This window comes from Xiphophorus couchianus, chromosome 8, assembly GCF_001444195.1.
Source record: "Xiphophorus couchianus chromosome 8, X_couchianus-1.0, whole genome shotgun sequence".
In the NCBI taxonomy this organism is placed as follows: Eukaryota; Metazoa; Chordata; class Actinopteri; order Cyprinodontiformes; family Poeciliidae; genus Xiphophorus; species Xiphophorus couchianus.
Window position 1 is genome coordinate 25407380 of NC_040235.1, and position 20958 is coordinate 25428337.

The 20958-nt window shown below is 39.1% G+C and overlaps 1 protein-coding gene across 4 annotated transcripts in view; it reads right to left on the reverse strand.

The window, feature by feature from the left end:
* clip1b (CAP-GLY domain containing linker protein 1b) overlaps positions 1–20958 on the reverse strand; it is a 35838-nt gene that overhangs the window by 4989 nt on the left and 9891 nt on the right. For 2 of the 4 annotated variants that reach the window (XM_028024915.1, XM_028024916.1), the window contains exons 9-21: positions 20656–20716; positions 19900–20004; positions 17822–18079; positions 16359–16416; positions 16174–16256; positions 13767–13841; positions 7984–8090; positions 4049–4124; positions 3836–3879; positions 1082–1187; positions 842–1007; positions 703–755; positions 483–595 (exon numbers count right to left, since the gene is read on the reverse strand). In XM_028024915.1, coding sequence (XP_027880716.1) covers positions 483–595; positions 703–755; positions 842–1007; positions 1082–1187; positions 3836–3879; positions 4049–4124; positions 7984–8090; positions 13767–13841; positions 16174–16256; positions 16359–16416; positions 17822–18079; positions 19900–20004; positions 20656–20716 — 1305 coding nt within the window. The remainder of the gene's footprint in view (positions 1–482; positions 596–702; positions 756–841; positions 1008–1081; positions 1188–3835; positions 3880–4048; positions 4125–7983; positions 8091–13766; positions 13842–16173; positions 16257–16358; positions 16417–17821; positions 18080–19899; positions 20005–20655; positions 20717–20958) is intronic. The other 2 variants (XM_028024917.1, XM_028024918.1) reach the window with 2 other exon arrangements.

A 20958-nucleotide genomic window follows, 5' to 3' on the forward strand; every position in this document is an offset into this window, starting at 1 on the left:
TCTCCACTGCTCTGCTGCGTCAGTTTGTTTTCAGTTCACTTATTTTTTTAAGTTCTGCTTTAAGCTTGGCAACAAAATGAAGAGTTTTAGGGCTTGGTGATACGGCTGAAAAATAAAATCTTTCGTTTTTCTTTTTTTCTAAAGAAAGAAATTGCAAATATTTTCAAAAGCGGCTTTTATTTCAATCATCTCTTCTAGGATTTGTTTGAGGGGAAACTTTAGGGCAAGGCTAAGAAAATTCATGTTTAATTACAGGAATATAGTCAGAATGAATAATAAATATGCAATTTACCAGTAAAAACGTCTTAAAATAACAGGAAGAAAATTTGTTTTTATGAAGATCTGCGGTGAGAACCTCAGTCTCTGCGGTTTATCCAATAAGCGATAGCGTGACATGTTTTTAGTTTTTAACCAAAAGGATTTACCTTCTAATTTATTTCCAAAGTGATATTTAGCAGCTGAGCTGTGTTTTTTTTTTTTACCCGTCTGTGCCGTCGTTTCCGTTGAACTCCGACAAGACCAGCTTCTTCAACTTGATCTTCAGCTCCTCGTTCTTCCTCTGCAGGTCCACGATCACGCTGTTCAGGAAGTTGATCTGACCGAGCCAAACGTATAGATAATTATTTAAATCACGCCTCATAATATGGCACAAGATGAAACGAATCTTTTTGGATCTATTGAAGTGTCTGCAGACGGCCTCACCTGTCCCTCAGCGAACTCTTTCTCTTCTCTCAGCTGCTGCAGGACAGGATCGCCTGCGAGAGCGTCCGGACAAAAAAGCGATGCATTTTTGATCTGCTCTCAAGCTACAATCCAAAACCTATTAGAAATATTTGCTCACCTGATGGGGGAGCCTCCTTGCCCTCAGAGTCTGAGGTTTGGCTTCCCATCAGCCTTTGCTCTAGAGTGCAAACTCGACTCTGCAGCTGAGCTTTGTCCTTCTCCAACGTCTCCACAGCCGACTGCAGCGTCTTGGCCATGGCGTTCTCTCCGCGCAGCACAGCAATCTGCGAAAGGCGGAAAAGACTTTCCACATCTGCGACAGAAAAACGACTGAAAGGTGGCATTCTGGTGGGAGTACCTCGCTCCTCAGAGTTTCCAGTTCTCTGTCTTTGTCTGAGATTAAAGCTCCCGTGGATTTCTGAAGAGCCGCATCTCCCTTCTTGTCTTGATTTGAAAGAGCTTCTCTGTAGAGAGAAAAAAAAGAAGAAGTATTATTACAAAGCATGTTAAACTTTGAGCTTCGATTAACCAAAACCAGAAATGATTCTTGATTAACAAAATAAAAACACACTGAACAAAGACATCAGAAGCGGTGTTTGCATTGGCCATTTAGTATTTGCTCAATTTGAAATTTCGAAAATAAATGAGCAATTTTGAAAAAAGCTCTCGATCTTCTATTTAAAAAATGTTTGGATCTAGGATGAGCTCTTTTTTTTTTTGGCCGTATCAAAATTGGTTTATTTCATAAAACTGCAATGACAACACTTTTTTCGCATCACAAGTCACATGATCAACAACTGGATGTTGCCACTGGCAGAAACCGCAAAAAAGACAACAACAGGAAGTAGTTGGAGGATTATGGCGCAGCATGTTTTTTAATGACTTACCATATGTACAAACGTTTGCAAAATTGTGTTTTTTTTCAACGTTAGCAAAATATTGTCAAAGTTTTGCGCACATTTGTAGTGGAAACGCAGCTGGTGCAGCATGGGCTGGCTTTCTGTAAAAAGGCATACTGAGGTTTTAAGAAGTTGACATTTTCCTAAACCACTACAGTTTTCCATGACAATATTCCTACATTTCAATGTGTGAGATTCCAGAGAAAGTGCTGTTGAAACATCGTGGCAACAACTAGTTGCTGAAAGACGACTACTACGTTTTCCCTTAGCTTACAAGAAAGACCCAATCAGGTTTTGTGAAACATTTACAGTACAGTCATGACAAGGAAATACATTTACATCACTCTTCTTCTAACTGTTTTAAAACTACAATATACAAGCTATGATTGGCATGTATGCTAATGGGACAGTAGTGTATATTTTCCAGGCACATAGTGCCATTTTACAGAACTATGTTACCTTCAGTTCTTATAAAATGCTGCATATATCAAGTATGGCTTAAAAGAAACTTGACGTCACAATTGGACCTTGGAATTGGGCCTCTGTCCCTTTAAGAGGCTCCTGCTCTTTCCAACACTCCGCCTTCACGAAGTCATCACAACAACGTTCTCCATTAAGCCTTTAACAATGTTCTTGACCGGTCTGGATTAAGAAGTAGTTTGTATGATGAGCTCAGCAGACTCTCAGTTTTTGTAATTGCTGTTTCATTGTAACATGATGTAAAGCTTAACGATGTCAATTTTAAATAATAACCACGGCCCGTTAAGTGGTTGTTAACTGTGAGTTGATTATCTGAGCAGATTCTCTGATTATTAGCTACTAACTGAGTTAACTTCTCAGTTGCAACCATGGTTACTCACACAGCTCTTTAAAAAAATCACTAGTCCATTCCTGATCCAATATGTTGTCCATTAAAAGGCACAAGAAGTGAAACGTTTTTGGTAAATAATTAGCTGCTGGAAGTTTGTCTCACCATCACATCACCACATTTTCATCTGTTTTGTTTGCATAAGTTCAAGCTTGGCGACAGGAAAGTTAGACTGTGACATTATGAGACTTGCAAGAATCCAAATTAAACCGTAAAGTGTGAAGCATAGAAAATTATTAACTCAAAATATGGTGATCTAATAATGCAGATTTTTTTTCAAAAGAAACTCTCAATCTAAATTTATGAACATTAAATAATACCAAAAAAAAAATGCATGTACAGGTTTCTATACTCGGCTTAAAGCTGAGTTTCTTCGCCTCACCTCCAGTCATCTGGAGAGTCGGCTTCAAATGTGATTTTATATCAAAATGAAGCATAATTTATTTATTTTTAACTAACTGCTTAATGCTTTTGCTTTCCTTTCCTTAGGTGAAAATATGAATTTGAACATGAAGTATAATCAGCTTACAGCTGCGTTGCATTTGTAAAGTAAACTACAAAAAACAAAGATTATGCCTGAATTCCAACAAGCTTCGTCCAGCCAACTGTCCACAAACATCTCTGCTCCAGTTATCCAAACAGGTCGGAGTGAAAGCAGAGACGTTGTCTCACTGAATCACATCCACCTTTTTCAAGTCTGCTTGAATACACCCTCTGCCTCACCATCTGTTATTTCTGCTCCGACTATAGCTTCGTCTTTTCCCTCTGGTCGATACAAACGCTCGTCTTCACCTGTTCCACTCAGATCTTAAACTACGTACTCACCTCCTGTCGTCGACCTCCTCACCCATTCTAAAATATTCACTATATGAGGTTCTGCGTAGAAGCTTCAGAAACCGTTTAAATATTTTGATTACGGATCATAAGTTTCTCTTTCTGGCTGACACAGAGCCAATGTTCACAGCTGCTTTGTTTTCAGTTTTTGTTATGGCTTAAACAAAAACCAAAATTCAGCCCATGAAAAAAGGCCGGAAAAAAAAAATCACATTTAAAACTGAACATTTTACTCTTTATAAATAAAGATCTTATTCGAATTCACAATTCCTCAAACCTTAAGATGATAACTTTATATGCAAACCCACAATAGATGTTCCCTCAGCAAAAACAAAAAGCTCAAAATGTGCAGAACATGCAAAAGGAAACAGTATAAACAGATTAAATCAACTATTTGCTGTGCATCACAAAAACATTAAGACGGATAGACAACAGTGTTGTTAAAGCTCTATCGATGCTCAACTAGTGAATAAACCAATAAGCAAACATGAACAGCACATTTGTTGCTTACCTGGTCTTCATGTCTGGCTGTTGACCGTTGCGGTCCACATTGCGCTGCGAGTCAAACACACAAACATAGACGTATTTAAATAGATCGTAAATCCGTCTCGGCTCGAGCAGTTTATTCGCGGCAGAAGCTCAGGCCAAAGCCCATTCATCAAATCTCCATTTCAGGATAAACAAACCCCCTCGGATCCATAACAGGATAGAGGGAGCCGCTTACGTAAGGTGGAATTTGGGAGAAGTTCGGTACCTCGTCCAGACGCTGAGACTTCTGGGAGGCCAGCTTCAGCTCCTTGCTGAGGGGGAGCAGACAGGAAACAGAAAAGGGGGCGACACGTTTAAGCGCCGCGTCAGAAAAACAGGACAGCCAGGTTTATGTGGCATCTGTGTCAGTTACCGGTAGACAGATGCTCATGTGTTCAAATATTTAATACACACACACACACACACACACACACAGTGCATAAGCAAATAAATACCTTCACAGGTTCTGTTATGTGTACAGTCACCAAAAATTAAGATGACCCATTAAATTTTCTGTTCACAATAAACGCTCATCAATCAATCTTTAATGATTTTATATTGATCTGTGAGGGAAAACATATCGACCTGAACTCAGCAAAAATAACTTTGTCTTACTCGAGCAACAGCTAACAAAAATATCTTTTCTACCCAACAAAAAAGTCAGAGCACTAAAATATTTTGCAGTTCCAGTGTTAAGTGTCCTTTACAAAATTAAAATGTCTTGGTCTGTCAGAGGGTGAACTGGCACTGCTATGACTTTATCACTTGAATGTTACGATAAATGATACCAATATTATCATTTATCGCAATAATTATTGGGACAATTTAGAGTCTAGTAAAATTTGTTATGACAGGCCTAAGTGAATTTTTCTTTACAGTGATGCATTCTTTTGGGACCTCTTTAATACCTCCTCCTAGCTTTTCCACTGATTTTTTAAATTTTTTTTACACAATTCTGCTCAGTTCTCATCTCCTTCACCAAACTACATGAGGTTTAAGCAGGAAAAACCTTCTTCAAACTACTGAGTAGTGATGTGGACCTCATGCAATAAGCCTTTGTGTCATGTTAGCCATTTTAAGTGGTAGTAAAGTAAGATTTCTACATTGTATTTCACAGACAAATTAAAAGAGTTGTTTCTTCAGCTGGACTGTTTTGAACACTTGAATCTTCCAGTATTGTTGGAATTATTATTAAATATTCATAAATCTAAATGTGTCACCTGTGCAGACACTCATCAGAGCTACCATGTGGAGAGTCTGGATTGTTAACTACTAGGGTACCATCAGGACAATGGTAGTTTTCATGGTGGCAATGTAACGCAAACATTAACATAGGAGAATGACTGAGATGCAATTTCATAGAACTGATTAGAACAAATGATTGTAATTATTTTTTCATTAGGATTTTAAAAGCAGAATTACCCCCAACAAGAAGGCACTGCTGTACACGCATGTATAGAAAACTAAATACTGCATGACAAAAGAAACGAGAGAACAAAAAAATCCAATCAGAAAATGTAAAGTACTCGCTATATTCACATGGTGTAATCTCCTTTAGACTGAGATGCAGCATGAAAGGGCCGTTTTGTCTGCGAACGTAAATACCCAGATATTTTTAGATACCGGAACCAAACGATTTCCTGCGCAAATTGAGATTTGTTCCCGTGTGGGTCGCTCTATGGATTTGTGTCAGAGGCAGATCACTGGAGCTACGTGAGACTAATAACATGTTCTGGGTGCCAGCTGGGTGAAGTATCTGGCTGCATGACGTTTAATCACATCCATCATGCCTCTCCCCAATCCCAGCGCTGTACCACAGCAGGCAGCACGCACACTCGGTAAGGGAAATGTGCGCCGTGCTAAATATGCCTTTCCAGGCTCTGTAATGTGCTATCCACCCTGCATACCAACTCATTCGGACGGATAAACAAAATTCAACCTAGATCTGTTGCACACCAGTAATTGTGATATCTTAAAGCCTGTATTTATCATTTTGAGGCTGCATGAATGGCAGACAGATTCTTATGGAACAACGTGGAAAATAAAGACAACGATCAAAATGAGGTTGTTGTGATCAGAAGGTTTCATTGGACAAAAATATGTCCAATGAAATTCCCTTTTAAAAACGCTTTTCGTGTCAATTCCTGAACACATCAACCTTTCTTGTTGTAAACAGATGCTGTCACAGCCAGACACTTGGCTACAAGAAGACACCGAATAAGTTGTAAATACTTTTATTATTATTTCTACAAATACTGTGAGATTTTGTTAGGTCTATATCTCCTGTCCCTACTTTGGACCTCTTGATGTTCATTAATGTGCCTCTATTGATAAAAACATCCGAAAACATCCAGTAAAGCCAAGTTTAAATGTGAATGTTAACTGCTGTCTTTCATTGTGTAGATATTTCTACTTTTTCAACCACAGCAGAACTAGTCACACACAAACACAAAGCCCACATGTGAGCTGCACTGCACACCGCCGTTTTTTCAGAAAGATGAAAGCCTCATTGTTTCAACACCAACAAACAAATGTATAGTAACACACTCTCTCTCTCATACACACACACACACATGGCGGGAGAAGCGGCTGTGCCGGAGCCAGGCGGTCCTAGGAGGAGAGCGGTTACGTAACATTAAAGAGAGGAAGGATGTGGAAAGGATGGAGGAGCACATTGTTAGGACAAGTCGCGATGGAGGAAGAGAAGGATGGAGAGATTCAACACGATCTGTCCATTTAAACATTTTACTTCATCTAAAATATTTAGACCTACTAGAAGCTGACTAGACGACACCGCCTTGTTACTGGGCTGGTTTTGTCGAATTGCTGTGTTTGTTTCAAAATTGATGGCTTTGAGCGAGCCAGTTGCATCAATCTGGAGCTCTGACGTCACAAGCTCGGGTTACTGATGACTAAGAGAGGGGGCCTCGGGAGGGGGGTGTGGCAGGATGGGGCACATGAGCACAAACACACACACGTGGGGCACATGACAGATTCACACGAGCAGAAAAATCTAAAAATAAACCTCTGCGTCAGGCTGGAGATCAACAGAAACATGAAGCAGAGTAAAAATAAACGCAGTCCAAGGACACTTCATAAGTGTTGTCACTGATCCAAATGCTGATTTTTAAGGTTTTTCCTTATTTATCCAAAGAAAGAGCAGAGGAAGGAAGCAAGGAAGGACTGATGTACGAATTTATAGATGGATGGATACTTTTAGCAGATAACAGGAAGGCTGAATGGTTCTGGGGGAAAACGAATGCAGAATGCTTCTTATACTTTAACCCATAAACAGAAATCATAGAGGATGTGGACAGCATAAAACTTAAACAGAGATCAAAATTCAGCTAAAATTCAAATTGTTGAATTTCCAATTGAGAGGCCAAGACCTAAACGTTACAGCTGATGTCGAAGAGGCAAAACCTTTTTAATATATATATATACATATATATATATATATAAAAAATTATTATGAAGCTTTTTAATCAGTGATTTTAGTGAACATTTTCTGTGTACTTTCCTCCACTCTGGTTGAAGCGGCTGTTTTTAAACAGAAAAACATAATTAAAATGCTTTTTTTGACTAACTTTAACAGGTCTGGATGACCTAATATAGTCAGTGCTACAAAACTAAAGAAATGTAACTTGGACATGAACTTATCGAGACACACACATGTGAAAGGTGCCTATAATTTCAGTCGGTTTCAGTGACAACACAGACTGGCAGTTAATAAAAATAAATGTAAAGGTAGGAGAGCTACGCTTTATTATACTTCATTGCTTTTATAATCACCTAAAAGTGTACTCTAGCTTATTTTATAGAATATTTTCAAGATGGATAATCTCCCTGGAGACCTACAGCTACAGCTGGTGCTGCTTTATAAAACATTTGGCATTAGTAGAGCTAATAAAGGTTTGGGTTTTTTTGTATTTTTAAGTCCTAAAGTAGTTTGGTTGCATCACATTAGCTGAATTCTTGGCGTAATATTAGTTAGCTTGAAAATCCAGATAAGTTTTTCATCTGCAGTTTAGACCCTGGAGGTAAATTTAACAGCTCCAGCATAATGAACTTGCAGGCATGGGGTCACCGACACAGAGGCAGGAAAAAACATCAGCTATGCTGGGAACTCACATTTCCTTGCAGAGGATGCCGATCCGCAGGCTCTCGGCGCCGCTGCGCTCCTTCGACAGGCTCAGCTCCTCCTGGTATTTGGAGTTCTGATGTTTCAAAGTGTCGAGCTGAAGAGGAGACCAAAGTAGAGAGAATTCGTTAACTTCGGTGGCATCATCCCCGCTGACTTAGATTGCTTTCTATGGTGGGAAAGGCATGATGCAACTATTACACTTATAGGGCAAAGAAAGTTTCTACGACTGTTAATGCCGCTGTGGAAGTAATGGACGGCCTCTCCTGCTTAGAGAGGAAAGAGTAGCAAGTTAGTGCAAAGCAAGCACATTTTTCCAGTGTTGGCACACTTTTCCCACTGAATTCACGCACTTTAAGAATTTTCAAGGTACGTTTTCAAACTTTTCAGCACCTCACTTTGGAGAAATAAACAACACAAATGAGCTAAACATGAGTTTCAGTTAACTATTCATGATATTTATTACTGTCATCAATAATGTCTTCAACGGTATTTGACATTCAACATCAGGGAAAAACTAAAATATATAAAAAGTTTATGTTTTGAAGTGACAAAAAAAATTCCCCAATTTAAATAAGGTTTAACTTATAAAATACAAGCCAACCTTTATTTCAGCTATTAAGTTATTAGGGATAATAAATATTAATCACATTAAAACAATCCTAACTGTGTTAAGATAAACGGCCTTTGTGATCAAATTAAACACAATATAAAAAGAAAGTTACAAAAAAATCTAGCAGAAATCTGGATGCAGTGATGAACTCTGACCTGAACCTTCAGAGCCACATAAAGATGGCTACAAACATGACCTTCTATCACCTGAAGAACATCTCCGATATTACACCTTTCATGCATAGTGGTCACTACAGTGGACAGCTTTCTAAAAGCCATTTTCTTGTGCTTCCTGTGGATTTTTATGTTATAAATGCACACAGACCACTGAAGTGGACACTAATGCATCATAAAATATACCATCAACTACTGGCCATCAGCTGCAAATGCAAGAAATTATTTTTGGTAAATACAATATGGCCGACAGACAAAAAAGCATGAGAACCGACCCGGTCCCTCCTTCTACTGTAGACGACTCTTGCAAGTAAAAAAAATATTGTGACATCAGATAACCCCTAAGGAACAATACTACTGATGTATTTTTCAAATAACAACTTTGTATTTGGACAAATTTACAATTGATCACATAAAAATAAAACAAAATAAAAAAATTATTTTTACCAAAAAAAATGTCCTACCTTTTTTTATGCCTTAAGAAAATTTTTTTTAAAAATGGAAAAAAAATTCTGACACAAAGGATCATAATTCATGCATGAAAGGGTTAAAGGACTAATGTCCCAGCAAGAGAAAATCATCCATGTGTTTATCTTTAGTCACACTGATTACTGTGTCTTCACAGGTCGGCCTAAAAAAAAGAAATCAATCCTCCAGCTGCAGCTGATCCAGAACGCTGCTGCTGATGCTCTGACTAAAACCAGGAAGATAGAGAACATCACCCCAGTCCTGAATCCATAATGACTTCAGAACTGATATTCAGATGCTCTTCAGACACTCTGACTGAGCTTTAGACATTTTACCAAAATAAATTTGCAAAAAAACCAACAATGTTGAGCTGGTTAGTTGCAGCTGCAACTTCATCGAAAGGTGATTTTTACAAAGTATAAACAACGAGGGTGAAAACGGTTTTCATTCGCATTTTCCAAAATGTTTGTAAAGCCTTTATGTTTTATTTTAATCTTGCAGCATTTTTGTGTTTGCTCGCCAGTGAAAGTGAGTTGAAACAACGTGGCAATAAAAATAAAAGCACCAGCAATATCCTTTCTTGATAAACTTTTTTTTTTCTAAAGGAAAACGTTCTGCTTCTTGACTGAGGCTCCAACACATTAGGAATCACTCCTGACGAGACACGTGCGGCGCAGCATCATCCACAGCGCTATGAGGGCATCAATAATTAATTAAAAGCTTTAAAAATCAATGCTTCAGTTGTACAAAAAAATAACAAATACAGTATGAAGAAGCCAACACGCCAGACCTCTACTGTATGTTGCACTTCATCACATCATGAAGTGTGACATCAACTGTGCAGGGGGAGTTTCACGCTGCTCATTGCTTCAGTGTTCATCTCCACATTCAACCTGACATCTGCTCAACACGCCGAGCTCCTGAACATAAATGATTGCATGCAAACTTAGGGACAAGTATGCAGTAAAAAAGCAATCAGAGTTTGTGTTTGAAAATGAGGAGTTTGAGGCAACAACAACTCGTCCTACCTGGTAATGATTTGAGTAGATGTTGCTGGAGAAGCCCTGATGCAGAGCAGCAATGTCCATACCTGCTGGATTTAAAAAAAAAAAATTTTCCCTAGGCAAGTCCGCCTGCTAAGCAGCGGCTTGTTTTTTGTCGCCGGGTCGCCTCCGCTCTTGTTCTGCCCGTTTCACGCGCCGGCGAACAGAAGCTGAGCATCAACAAAGCATCGGTTCTCGTCTCCCCGCCGAGCGCGGCTGCAGGAGGGAAACAGAGAGAGCGTGTTGCCTGCTCTGCCTCTCTCTCTCTCTCTAAGGGTCGGGTCAAACAAGCAGATCACTTACATAATGTAAGCCTGCAGAAGCTCCTCCCACTTCTCATCCCCGCCTCCTGGCAGCTCACTTTTAGATGCTCTTATAGTACGTACACACACACTTCTTCACAAACCTTTGCTTACCATTCACAGGGCATCGTAGCACCTATTGTCTCCATTTTCCGTGTACTCCTCTGTTTTCAATAACGACATGAAAAAATCGAAAAAATGTATTTGTTTAATTAAAATATTGCACGCTTCCTTTACTGTTGAGCAAGTAAAATTTATTATTTATAATAATAACATCATGTTTTGTAATATTAGTCATTATTTTCTTAAATAAATTGTATGCTTTTGGTCTGCCAAAACATTTGATCTGATCATTTTTGCCCATGTCCCAAAAAGTTTGGACACCCTTGCATAAGGAAATTGCATAAGCGGTGGCGGTGGTATCATGCTGTGGGACTGGTTTTGTTGCAATTTCTACAGGTCCAGTAAACTTAACGGGTGAAAAAAATAAATAAAAAAATTCAAGACTACCTCCACTTTCTTCCACTTCACCTCAGATCTACGGCTAACTGGACCAATTGAGTTTTTCTGCAGAATCCCAAACACATCGCAGCTTATTTAAGAACTGACAAAACAGGAACTCTGGTAGAACAGTAGAAACCGGGAGCCTGATATGAACTAAACAAACAGCTTTGTTTGTCCTAAACTGACAATTCCTTCAAAAATAAACCAGCTTATCGGTTTAGGGGAAACGTTATTCATCAGATGGATCCTTCTCAGTCCAACATGACAGGTCAACCTCAAGTCAGTTGCCATTAACTACAGCAGTATCCTGCCCAGCACCACAACCCACACACACACACAGTGACATGTGCAGGATTACATCACAGCCTCATCAGGGTAGAGCAGAGCGAAGAGGCAGCTGTAGAAGCATCCCTGCTGAATAATTGCTCAGCAACTCATGCTTTTAGTTTCCCCCCATAACTTCAAAGTTTCTGCTCTCCCCTGCAGCGCAATCAAAACGCCTCCATTTTAATCTTCTGTTTTGCCTCTCTGATTCCTTTATGGATTGGGGGGGGGGGAGGTAACAGACTTGCCCTCTTTTGTCATTTCATTTCCTGATGTACAACCTCGACAGATCTGTCGAGGTTGTTTCCAATTTTTGTTTTGTCTCATTTAAATGTTTCAGATTGTCAAATAAATCGGAATATCACCCAAAATCCTTAAAATGGTGGCTTTATTCTTTGGTTCACTGCATACAGCCATTTAGAGAAAAAAAAACTCTAAATGATAAGTGATTGTCCCACCCTTGGTGGCAACAACTACCATCAACTACCAAACCGTCTTTCAGTTCACTGTGGCAAATTTTGGACCACAGAATTAACTTAATCAGCCACACTGGATTTTCTGTCACATGCCATCAACTTATAAACCTCTGACAACAGAAGTGAGTAGACCCCTTTGTGAAAATGTTCAAATTGTGCCTAAAACGTACATTAAAAATCTGCATCTGTTGCATCAACCTTGCAAACCACTCAAGTCTTTTTGTTCTGTCTGCTCTGCATCCCCAGAACCAGAACCAAACACAGAGAAGCAGCGTTCAGCTTCTATGCACCACAAATCTGGAAGAAACTTTCAGAAAACTGCAAAAACACCGAGTTCCTTTAAATCAGGGATAAGACCCACGTTTGGAGCTGCCTTTAGTTAATAATATATGGATACACATTAAAATATCAACATTTTGATGATTTTGATGGTGGCATTTGACAAAATGTAAAGTTTTGCCTGTTTTATAATTAGTAATTGTATTAATTGTGTAAAGCACAATGAACCGGCTTGTTGCTGAAATGAGCTACCCAAATGAACTTGACTTAAAATCAAAATCATCACTAAAATGTGTAATATTAACATCCCGAAAAACGACTCCAACTCTCATATTTTGGTTATTAGGGTCAAATATTAAAAGATATTCCATATATATTGGTGAAAGATATTCACCAATATATTTGGTCAGTGGGAAAACTCTTATTTCAAATAGTCTTGAAATTAAACATGTAAAGTGAGTTGTTATGAATGGCTTAGCAAAGAGTGAATATGAATGCCCAGTAAGAAAGCTAGAGGGCGCCAGAGAGCTGCAGACAGACTGAGCGGCAGTACTCGGTTAAAAAAAAAGAGAAAAAAGATGATGATGATGATGAAAAAGGATGATAAAAAATATAAAGACAGAGATAGCAGAGGGAGTCAGCGGAGGCTGCAGGGTTTCATTCATGGTTAATTAAATGCGAAGGCAGCGGCTGACTTTCCCCCAACAAGAGCAGCCTGTGTAGCGATCCAGTCAGCGTGAATGTACAACAGAAACCCTGCAGGCTGCAGATGCTGAGCTCATGCATGTACATGTGCAAAACCTTTCAGAGCGCCGTGGAACACACTAAGTAAAACACATGCAGACAAGCGGAAAAGGTCTCACTTGAAAATGTTGCAGTTACAATGAAAAAAAAAAAAGCTCAGCAGGGGAAGGATGGTGGGGATTTAAAGTGAGCTGTGATTGGCTGAGCTGTTTTAAAGTCGCACAAAAGCCAACTTCGCTTTACCCATTTCCACGATCATCAGTCTACTGCTCTCAGGTTTGTTGACTAACAGTAACTCCACTCAGTTCAGTGTGTTATGTTAGCTTTTACACTAAAATCAGCTAAAATGCTTAGTTCTGGTAAGCATTGCTAAAGCTATCATAAAGGCTATCATTAGAATTATAGTAACATATTTCACTCAGCATGCAAAAAGCATTAAACACAAAAAAGATTAGCTAAAATCCTCAGTTTTGATAAAATGCTAACTCTAGCATAAAGGCTATCACTAGCATGGAGACCAACAGTAACATGCTTTATTCAGCATGCAAAAAGCATTAAAAACGCAACCAAAATTAGCCAAAATGCTAACGTTAGCATAAATGTCATTTTTAGTTGCCAACAGTAGGACGTTAGCCAACAATGACTTACTCCATGTTTTATTTTAAAAAGGTATTTATCCATCACCTGCAAAAATCAGATATTGACAAGTTGTTCTTGAAGAACAGGGATTGTTTTCTCCTGTCAGTGATGCACCATCATTGTGTAGCACATGGGTGTGAAAGGAAATGAGGAGGAATAAAGAAAACAAAGACCTGCCTGCAGCATTTCTCCATCAGCCTCTCCTTACCTGCGACTCCAGAGCTTTCTTCTCTATAGTCATCTGCACTAAGGACACGTTCGTTCTGTCCAGCTTCTCCGTAGTCTGCAACACATAATGAGGAAACTTTAAAGAATCCACACCCGACTACAACGACAATGTTCATTGTGTTCTATTGGGACTTTATGCAATAATCAGCCAACAAATTATGCAAAATTGTGAAAGAGAAGAATAATTATACAACGTGGTTTGAATTTGTTTCCAGAACTTCAAAGAACCACTTTTTTCCCCCTGCAGTTACAGAACTACACATCTGGACACTGAAAGTTCTCCCCATTGTTCTTTGTAAAATTTCTCAATCTCATGCAAATTCAATTGAGAGCATAAGTATATATATTTTTAAGAATTGCCACATCAGAAGCATGTATCATTTTCCTTCTACTTCCTAATTATGATTACTTTATGTTGGTCCAAACCATAAAAATCCCAACAAAACACAATGCAATGGTAGCGCGACATGTGGAAAAATGTAAGGCACTGTAAATACCGTGAAACATAGAGGAGGATAAAATCTTCCTTTAAAAGTGATTGATATGATTTCAAAACATTTTTTACCCAGACTGTATTTTTTATAACAATCCAAAGAGAAGTCTACCTGCATGCATGTCTGCACTTCTACAACTGTTTTTTGTTGTTGTTTACTTTTTAAAAAAAACTTAAGTCTATAATTATTTTCTAATTATAGAAAAATAATTAGATGATTATATTGATGAAACCATAGTTAGTTAATGTATTATGCTTAACCAATGAAAGAAACAGAAAAAAAGCCACTCAGTTCTTAAATCATCACTCACCAGAGCATATGTGTGTTTTTAATACACACTGAAAAAAACTATAGAGTGCTCATGTAAATAAGTATAAAAGTGCTTATCTGCACAGCAAACAGACAAGTCGCCACATTTGCATCCTTGTGAAGACAACACTACTTCTTCTTGGGCTTTACAGTAAAATCATATGTGGCAGCCGTCATAAAATATACATAAAATATTGAAAAGAACCTGCGCAGCACAGATGACTAGACAAAGCAGAATTTGAATATGGGGGCTGAATTCGATTCCTCATGTATGTAAATCTCCGTTCTGCTCTTTGGGTTTTGGTCTTCACCAACAGAAATATATCTGACTTTTAAAAACGTTTTCCCACTTCCACCTGTGGTTGTTTTAACATGTATGTGCTGACCTGCAGAAACAAAGTCATGTAAACTCCAGAAAGATGTTTGTGCATCTTGGATCAAGAGTTGAACAGGGATTTTGCTTCAGGAAAAAAAATATACGAGCTCAACACATTAAAAGTACAACAAGCTACAAAACGTAAAGCCTCGGTCTTGTTCCGATTAAGGGACAGAGCAGCAGACATTATTTCACTTCATCATCCAATTGGAATGAGTTTCATAAAGCGAGAGCCGCAGTATAAAAGCTCTGGCTTTAGGGAAGAAGAACGCCTCACTCTTTAATGCAACATTTTCTGTATAGAAACCATAGAAGCAGAAACTTCACGTTTGCATGGCAACGGCAGCTCAGAGCCTCCACTTTCAGCTTGAACTGCTTTTGTTTATCGACTCTTTCTCTCTCTGCACCTGCAGCAAGAATGTCTCCCATCTGCAGAAAGCCATAATAAAAGTCAAGATATAAATAGTAAATGAACCGAACATGAGTGCTCTGATAGTTTAGAGTTTATGGTGACGGAAACGCTCGCTGCAGCTGATTTGAGTCTCTGTGCAGAAACGTTCGAGGCAAACGCAAATTCTCTCCTCTTCATTCTGGTCTTTAGATGTCGTGGAATACAGAACAAGTTTTGCTTTTAGGACCTTTTTACGGCAATTGGTTTCATCTGACCTTTTCGACCTGAAATCGGCATAAAAAGATGTCAAGTGACTGGATGATTAGGTTCCTTCTGTCACATGTTGGTATATTGCTCTGACTGTGACGTGACGCAAACTGAACTGAAATGTACTGAATTACAAATGTATTTGATAACTCTGCACCAGTAAAGAAAGAGAAACTGACAAAAACAATATGTTGACTATCTTGGTCAAACTTGTGAAAATAAACTGGATCAAACCTTCTTTGCAGTGGTTCAAAAAGTGCAATTAGTCATTTCAAATATGTCAAATAAATAATATAATTCTGAGCTACAAGCATAGAAGTAGACATGGATATGAGATATATGCCATTCAAGTCATGTATTGTACATTGTCTCTAGAGATGAAACACCACAACCAAAAAGGATATATTTTTTAAAATTGGCTCATAAATTAGTAGCAAACAAATCAAACCCAGAAAAAAAAATCACTTAAATATTTTGTTTCTTTTAAATCCAGGATGCTGGGGAAAAGTAATTGATTTAATTTTCCCACCGAGTCCATGTGCGGTGCTACCTTTGTCAGCTGGGACTTCAGCTCCATTTCTCTGCTCTGGGTTTGGAAGTCCTTCTTTGACTGCTCCACGGTGTTCTCCAGCTCTGTCAGGGAACAAAATGCAGCGTCAGTCAAATGAGACAAAGAAGAAAATCAACAATTAATCGCATACTACAACCAGCAGACAATACAAGTGGTATCTTTACCTTTCATGGTCTTTGCTATGGCCCTGTTCTCCTCCTCAGCAACCTCCAGCTTGCATCTCTGAAACGCAGAACCATCAGCAGTGATTACATGCTAATCACTTACACAGCAGCATTCCTGTACCTTGAGCTAAGAGGGGGAAATAATGACAAAAACAAGCAAGATTGTGGATAAAATACCTTTGTTAATGAGGCTACTTTCACAATGCCCACAAGCAAAACACCTTATGGTAATAAACGTAGGTCTGGGCAAAGATTCAGTTTTTCGACACACAAAAAAAAGGCAGTGCAGACAAACTAGAGTCGTACTAAGTTTTTGGATCAGTTCTTATTTACTTTAACCATATGTTCGACATGTTCTGGTTTCTAATAGATTAAAATGTCAAACAAAATGTTAAAGCTGACTGGAAGGTGCTCATGATTACAAAAGAGGGCTGCATATTTTAGGAAGCATCGAGAAGTCCAGCCCAGGGTCTCAGAGCAGACACCATACATTTTATTTTTCCTCATTTTTTTTTTTTTTTTACTTTGCAAACTGTTTGTGTTTTTCTTCCACGGCTCAGTGGGGAGCACGCCTCATAATTGCTTGGTATGGAAACTGTTCAGCAGCAGCAGCTGTCGAGGGAATCCAGAGAACCATCCACATGGAGAGTCCAGTAAGACAAAAGGATTACTGAGAAATGGAGACCACAGCGTTGTTGAGCACTCCCATCTCCCCAATGTAATCCAGATTTTGGGATAAGAGAAGGAGAGGATTCAATAACATCAGAGAGGCTTAAAGGGGCAGTATTACGTGTCTTCCAGGCATAAAATTCCATTTTATAGCACATTCAAGTAACTATGTTACCTTCAGTTGTTACAATAATTCTGTATATATCAAATATAACTTAAATAATTTTTACTTTGTAATGTAATGCCTTGAAATTGGGCCTCTGTCTCTTTAAAAACTCCTGCTCTTTCTGAAACTCTGCCTTCAGGAAGTCATCACAACATGGCTCCTCTATTGACCCTTTAACAATGTTTTTACCAGCGTTGTACTAAGAAGTAGCTCACATAATGAGCTCAACAGATGTGCATTTCCACCAGGTGTTTGCTAATTGCTACTGGCTAGTCTGAAGGAGCTGAGTAGGGGAGTCACGGAGGAGGGGCGCTCTGTGAGGCAGAACCTTGGAGACAGGCGTTTTGCACATCTGAATGGTAGCTATGGGAGATTAAAGGGTTTCTCAAGCATGCATGAAAGAATCAAGGCAACACTCCAGGTTTGTTTTTGATGAGGAAATAACACCATAACATGACGTAAAGCTTAAAAAATTCTAATTTGCACGTCAACATGGACACATCTGAGTTACATCTGGGAGACGCTGCTGTAAACTCTCCTTTTTATGAAAATAATCACACCTGTTTTCAACAATCATCAACATCTCCAGAGGTTCTTCACTACTTCTTCCTCCTCTTCTTCTTCTTACCAGGCTGGACAGCTGCTGCTGTAAAGACGTCCTGTCTTGCAGCGCAGACTGAAGCTCCTTCTGTTTGCGCTCCAGGTCGACGCTCAGCTCACTGATCTGCTTCTCCTGGCACTTGACCTGGGTGTTGAGACTGCCAACCTGCAGCTGCGACAGAGACACGGCGTCCTCCTTCTGCTGGGACGCCCGCAGTCTGAGCTTGAAGTCCGCCACCTCCCTCTCCAGCTCCATGATCCTGGAGCGCTCAGACACCGTGGCAACCTGCGTGGAGGTCGCACAGGACGCACCGCTGAAGAGATTAAAAGCACTACTGCCTCTTGACTCAAATACGTCTAAATGCTCGAGTCTTTTTGGGTTTGGCTGTTTTGTCTTTTATTCTGGAACATCTATGAAATAAAGATTTCGGTGTATAGAAACAGTCCTCATTAAACCACAAGATTTAAAGCAGGAAGACGATTAAAAACGTTCCCGTCTAAAAAGCTGAAAATCGGATCATGCCTTCATTAAAGCTGCAGTATGTAACTTTTATTAAAAAAAGTATATTTTTACATATTCGTTCGTACGGCATGAGATAGGTAATCTGTGAAAAAAACTGAGCTCCTCTGATTTTACTTTAAAATAGAAATTTCTGAAGTTTTAAAAATATACAAGATGGACAGTATCAAAGAAAACTTCACAAATACAAATCTGAGTTACTTGATTTTCAGAATGAAATGCCACCTTGATCAGAGAACCAATCAGTAAGTAGCAACAGGTCAAAGGTTTCAAAGCATAAAAGATGTCGTCTACATTTGTCTTAAAGCCACCAAGTTCCACATAATTGTTTTGGAGATCTCCAGTGTCATTAGTGTCATTAGAAAAACTTGATCTGACCAGTAGCTGCATAGACACAAACTTCCATCAGGCATTTGCTAATTGCAGCCGGCTAGTCTGAAGGGGTTGAGTGGGAAAGTTTGGAAACTGCAGCTCTAAGGAGGAGCTGTGTCCATCCAGGCGTTTTGCACTGCTGAATGGTTGCCACGGGAGATTCAAGTATTTCTCAAACATGCATGAAAGAATTAGAGCAACACTCCAGATATGTCTTTGATGAGGGAATAACATCATAGCATCATATCAAGCTCAAAAATGTCGATTTTCCATAACACTGCCCCTTTAAAGGTTCTGAATTGCAGGTTAAAAAAATATTTATTTTCCTATTTTTTTCTTTTTCATGTTCATATATAATTTTATTATTTATTTATTTTTGCATTGTTACATCAAAGCAATTTCCCTGCCTGTGAACTTGCTTACTGGAAATGGCAATAAAGTGATTCGGCTTCCTACTTTATCTTCTTTTATTGTAGCTCCTACAATGAATTCAGAATCAGTCAAAATTGTTATCAGCAGATCAAAGTTTCTCCAAAAGCTAGAGTTGGAAATCAGACAAAATTCTCACCGGGGCATCTCTCCGTACACACTCTAGCGCAGGGGTCTCAAACTCCAGTCCTCGAGGGCCGCAGACCTGCAGTTTTTAGATGTGCCACAGGTACAAAACACTGGAATGTAATGACTTAATTACCTCCTCCTTGTGTAGATCAGTTCTCCAGAGTCTTGCTAATGACCTAATTATTCTATTCAGATGTGGTGCAGCAGAGGCACATCTAAAAGTTGCAGGACTGCGGCCCTCAAGGACTGGAGTTTGAGACCCCTGGTCTAGCGCCTTCTTGTGAATTTGGTTCAAAATCAGATAATTATTTAACATAAAATAGAGGTAATTAATCATTTGTGGAGGACTTAAGTTCTTATGTAGGATTTGCTGGCAAGAAGAAAATGCCACCAGCCAAATTTCTTGGCTGATCTTGCGAAGGTCATCTTCAAACAATATCAGTTTAGACTCATGCACACATGCATATTGTTCAGATAAACCTGGGTTATAAAGAGAAGCTACATGCAGATGAGTTGTTAATGTTTCTCTGCCACAGCGGTGGACAATATCCACAGGGCCTCGACGCTGCAGCTCTCCTAGCATACGCTGTGCATCATTAATAAACCCGGTGGGGAAAGGGCCGTGACTCAGCCCTGGTGTGGGACTGCAGCATTACCCTAGTGTCCTCTAAATCCCTCTGGAGTTTTTCAGCTTTGGTCTTTTCAAAGAGCAGGCTCTGCTCAAGCTCCTTTATGTGGGCATGCTCCAGCCTGGTCTGCGTCTGTTAGTAAGAGAGAGCAGGAAGAGAAGGAGAACAAAACACCAATGCAGCGCTGACATGCCAGCTTTGTGCGACAGAGAAAAGTATGCTTTCAGGACAAAGAGCAGAAAGTGAAAAAGAAGATTCTTTTGCAGCATTTTGGGTTTTCTGTTCTCGATTAGAGTCACTTATCTGCTCAATTTTATTTATTTATCCTGCATTCAGCATGGGAACCCAATTCAATAAGGCACTAATTTATCTCTAGTGTTAAACAAAAAGAATGCAAACAGCAACAAGCACAGCTGAGGATGAAGGCAAACAGGAGTGGTGAAGGCAAAAACGTCTATGAACAGGCATGAGGATGAACAGATGGCGGAAGGACGACAACATCAGTGAAACATGGCAGAGACATCTGAGAAGAAGAGTAACCCAACTCTGGGATGAATAAATAAAAGGGATGGTGAGTCTGAACAGGACTGAAAGGGTAGGATTCAAAGAGTGTAGGAAAAGGAGAAACTTCAGTCTTACTCTTTTTAATTTTTTTCTAAGGAAAGTGAAACCTCAGGTGGACATCCGTTAAAATAATGTTTAAAGCAAAGCTAAATGACACAGGCTTCTTAAAAATTCTGACCTATTGTCCCACTCTGCCATGTGAAGAAGTACATTGTATACCTCGAGGTCTCCTTTGGTGATGCATGCCTCCTCTACACGAAACTGCAGGTCCTCCACTTTCCTGTTACAAATTACAATATTGTAAAACAAAAACAAAACAACACCAGGCAATCTGAATTATTAGTTTAACAACCTTAAACTGAAACATAATTCCTATCTAAAATGTGTTTTAAGGGGTGACTGACATTCTCATCATTTTTTTGCTTGTTTAATTTACAATATGCTTTTTTTTTGTGCCAATGTTCTCCTCAAACTCAGATTACATCGGAATAGAGACAATGAATTGTGACTGAGATGTTATAC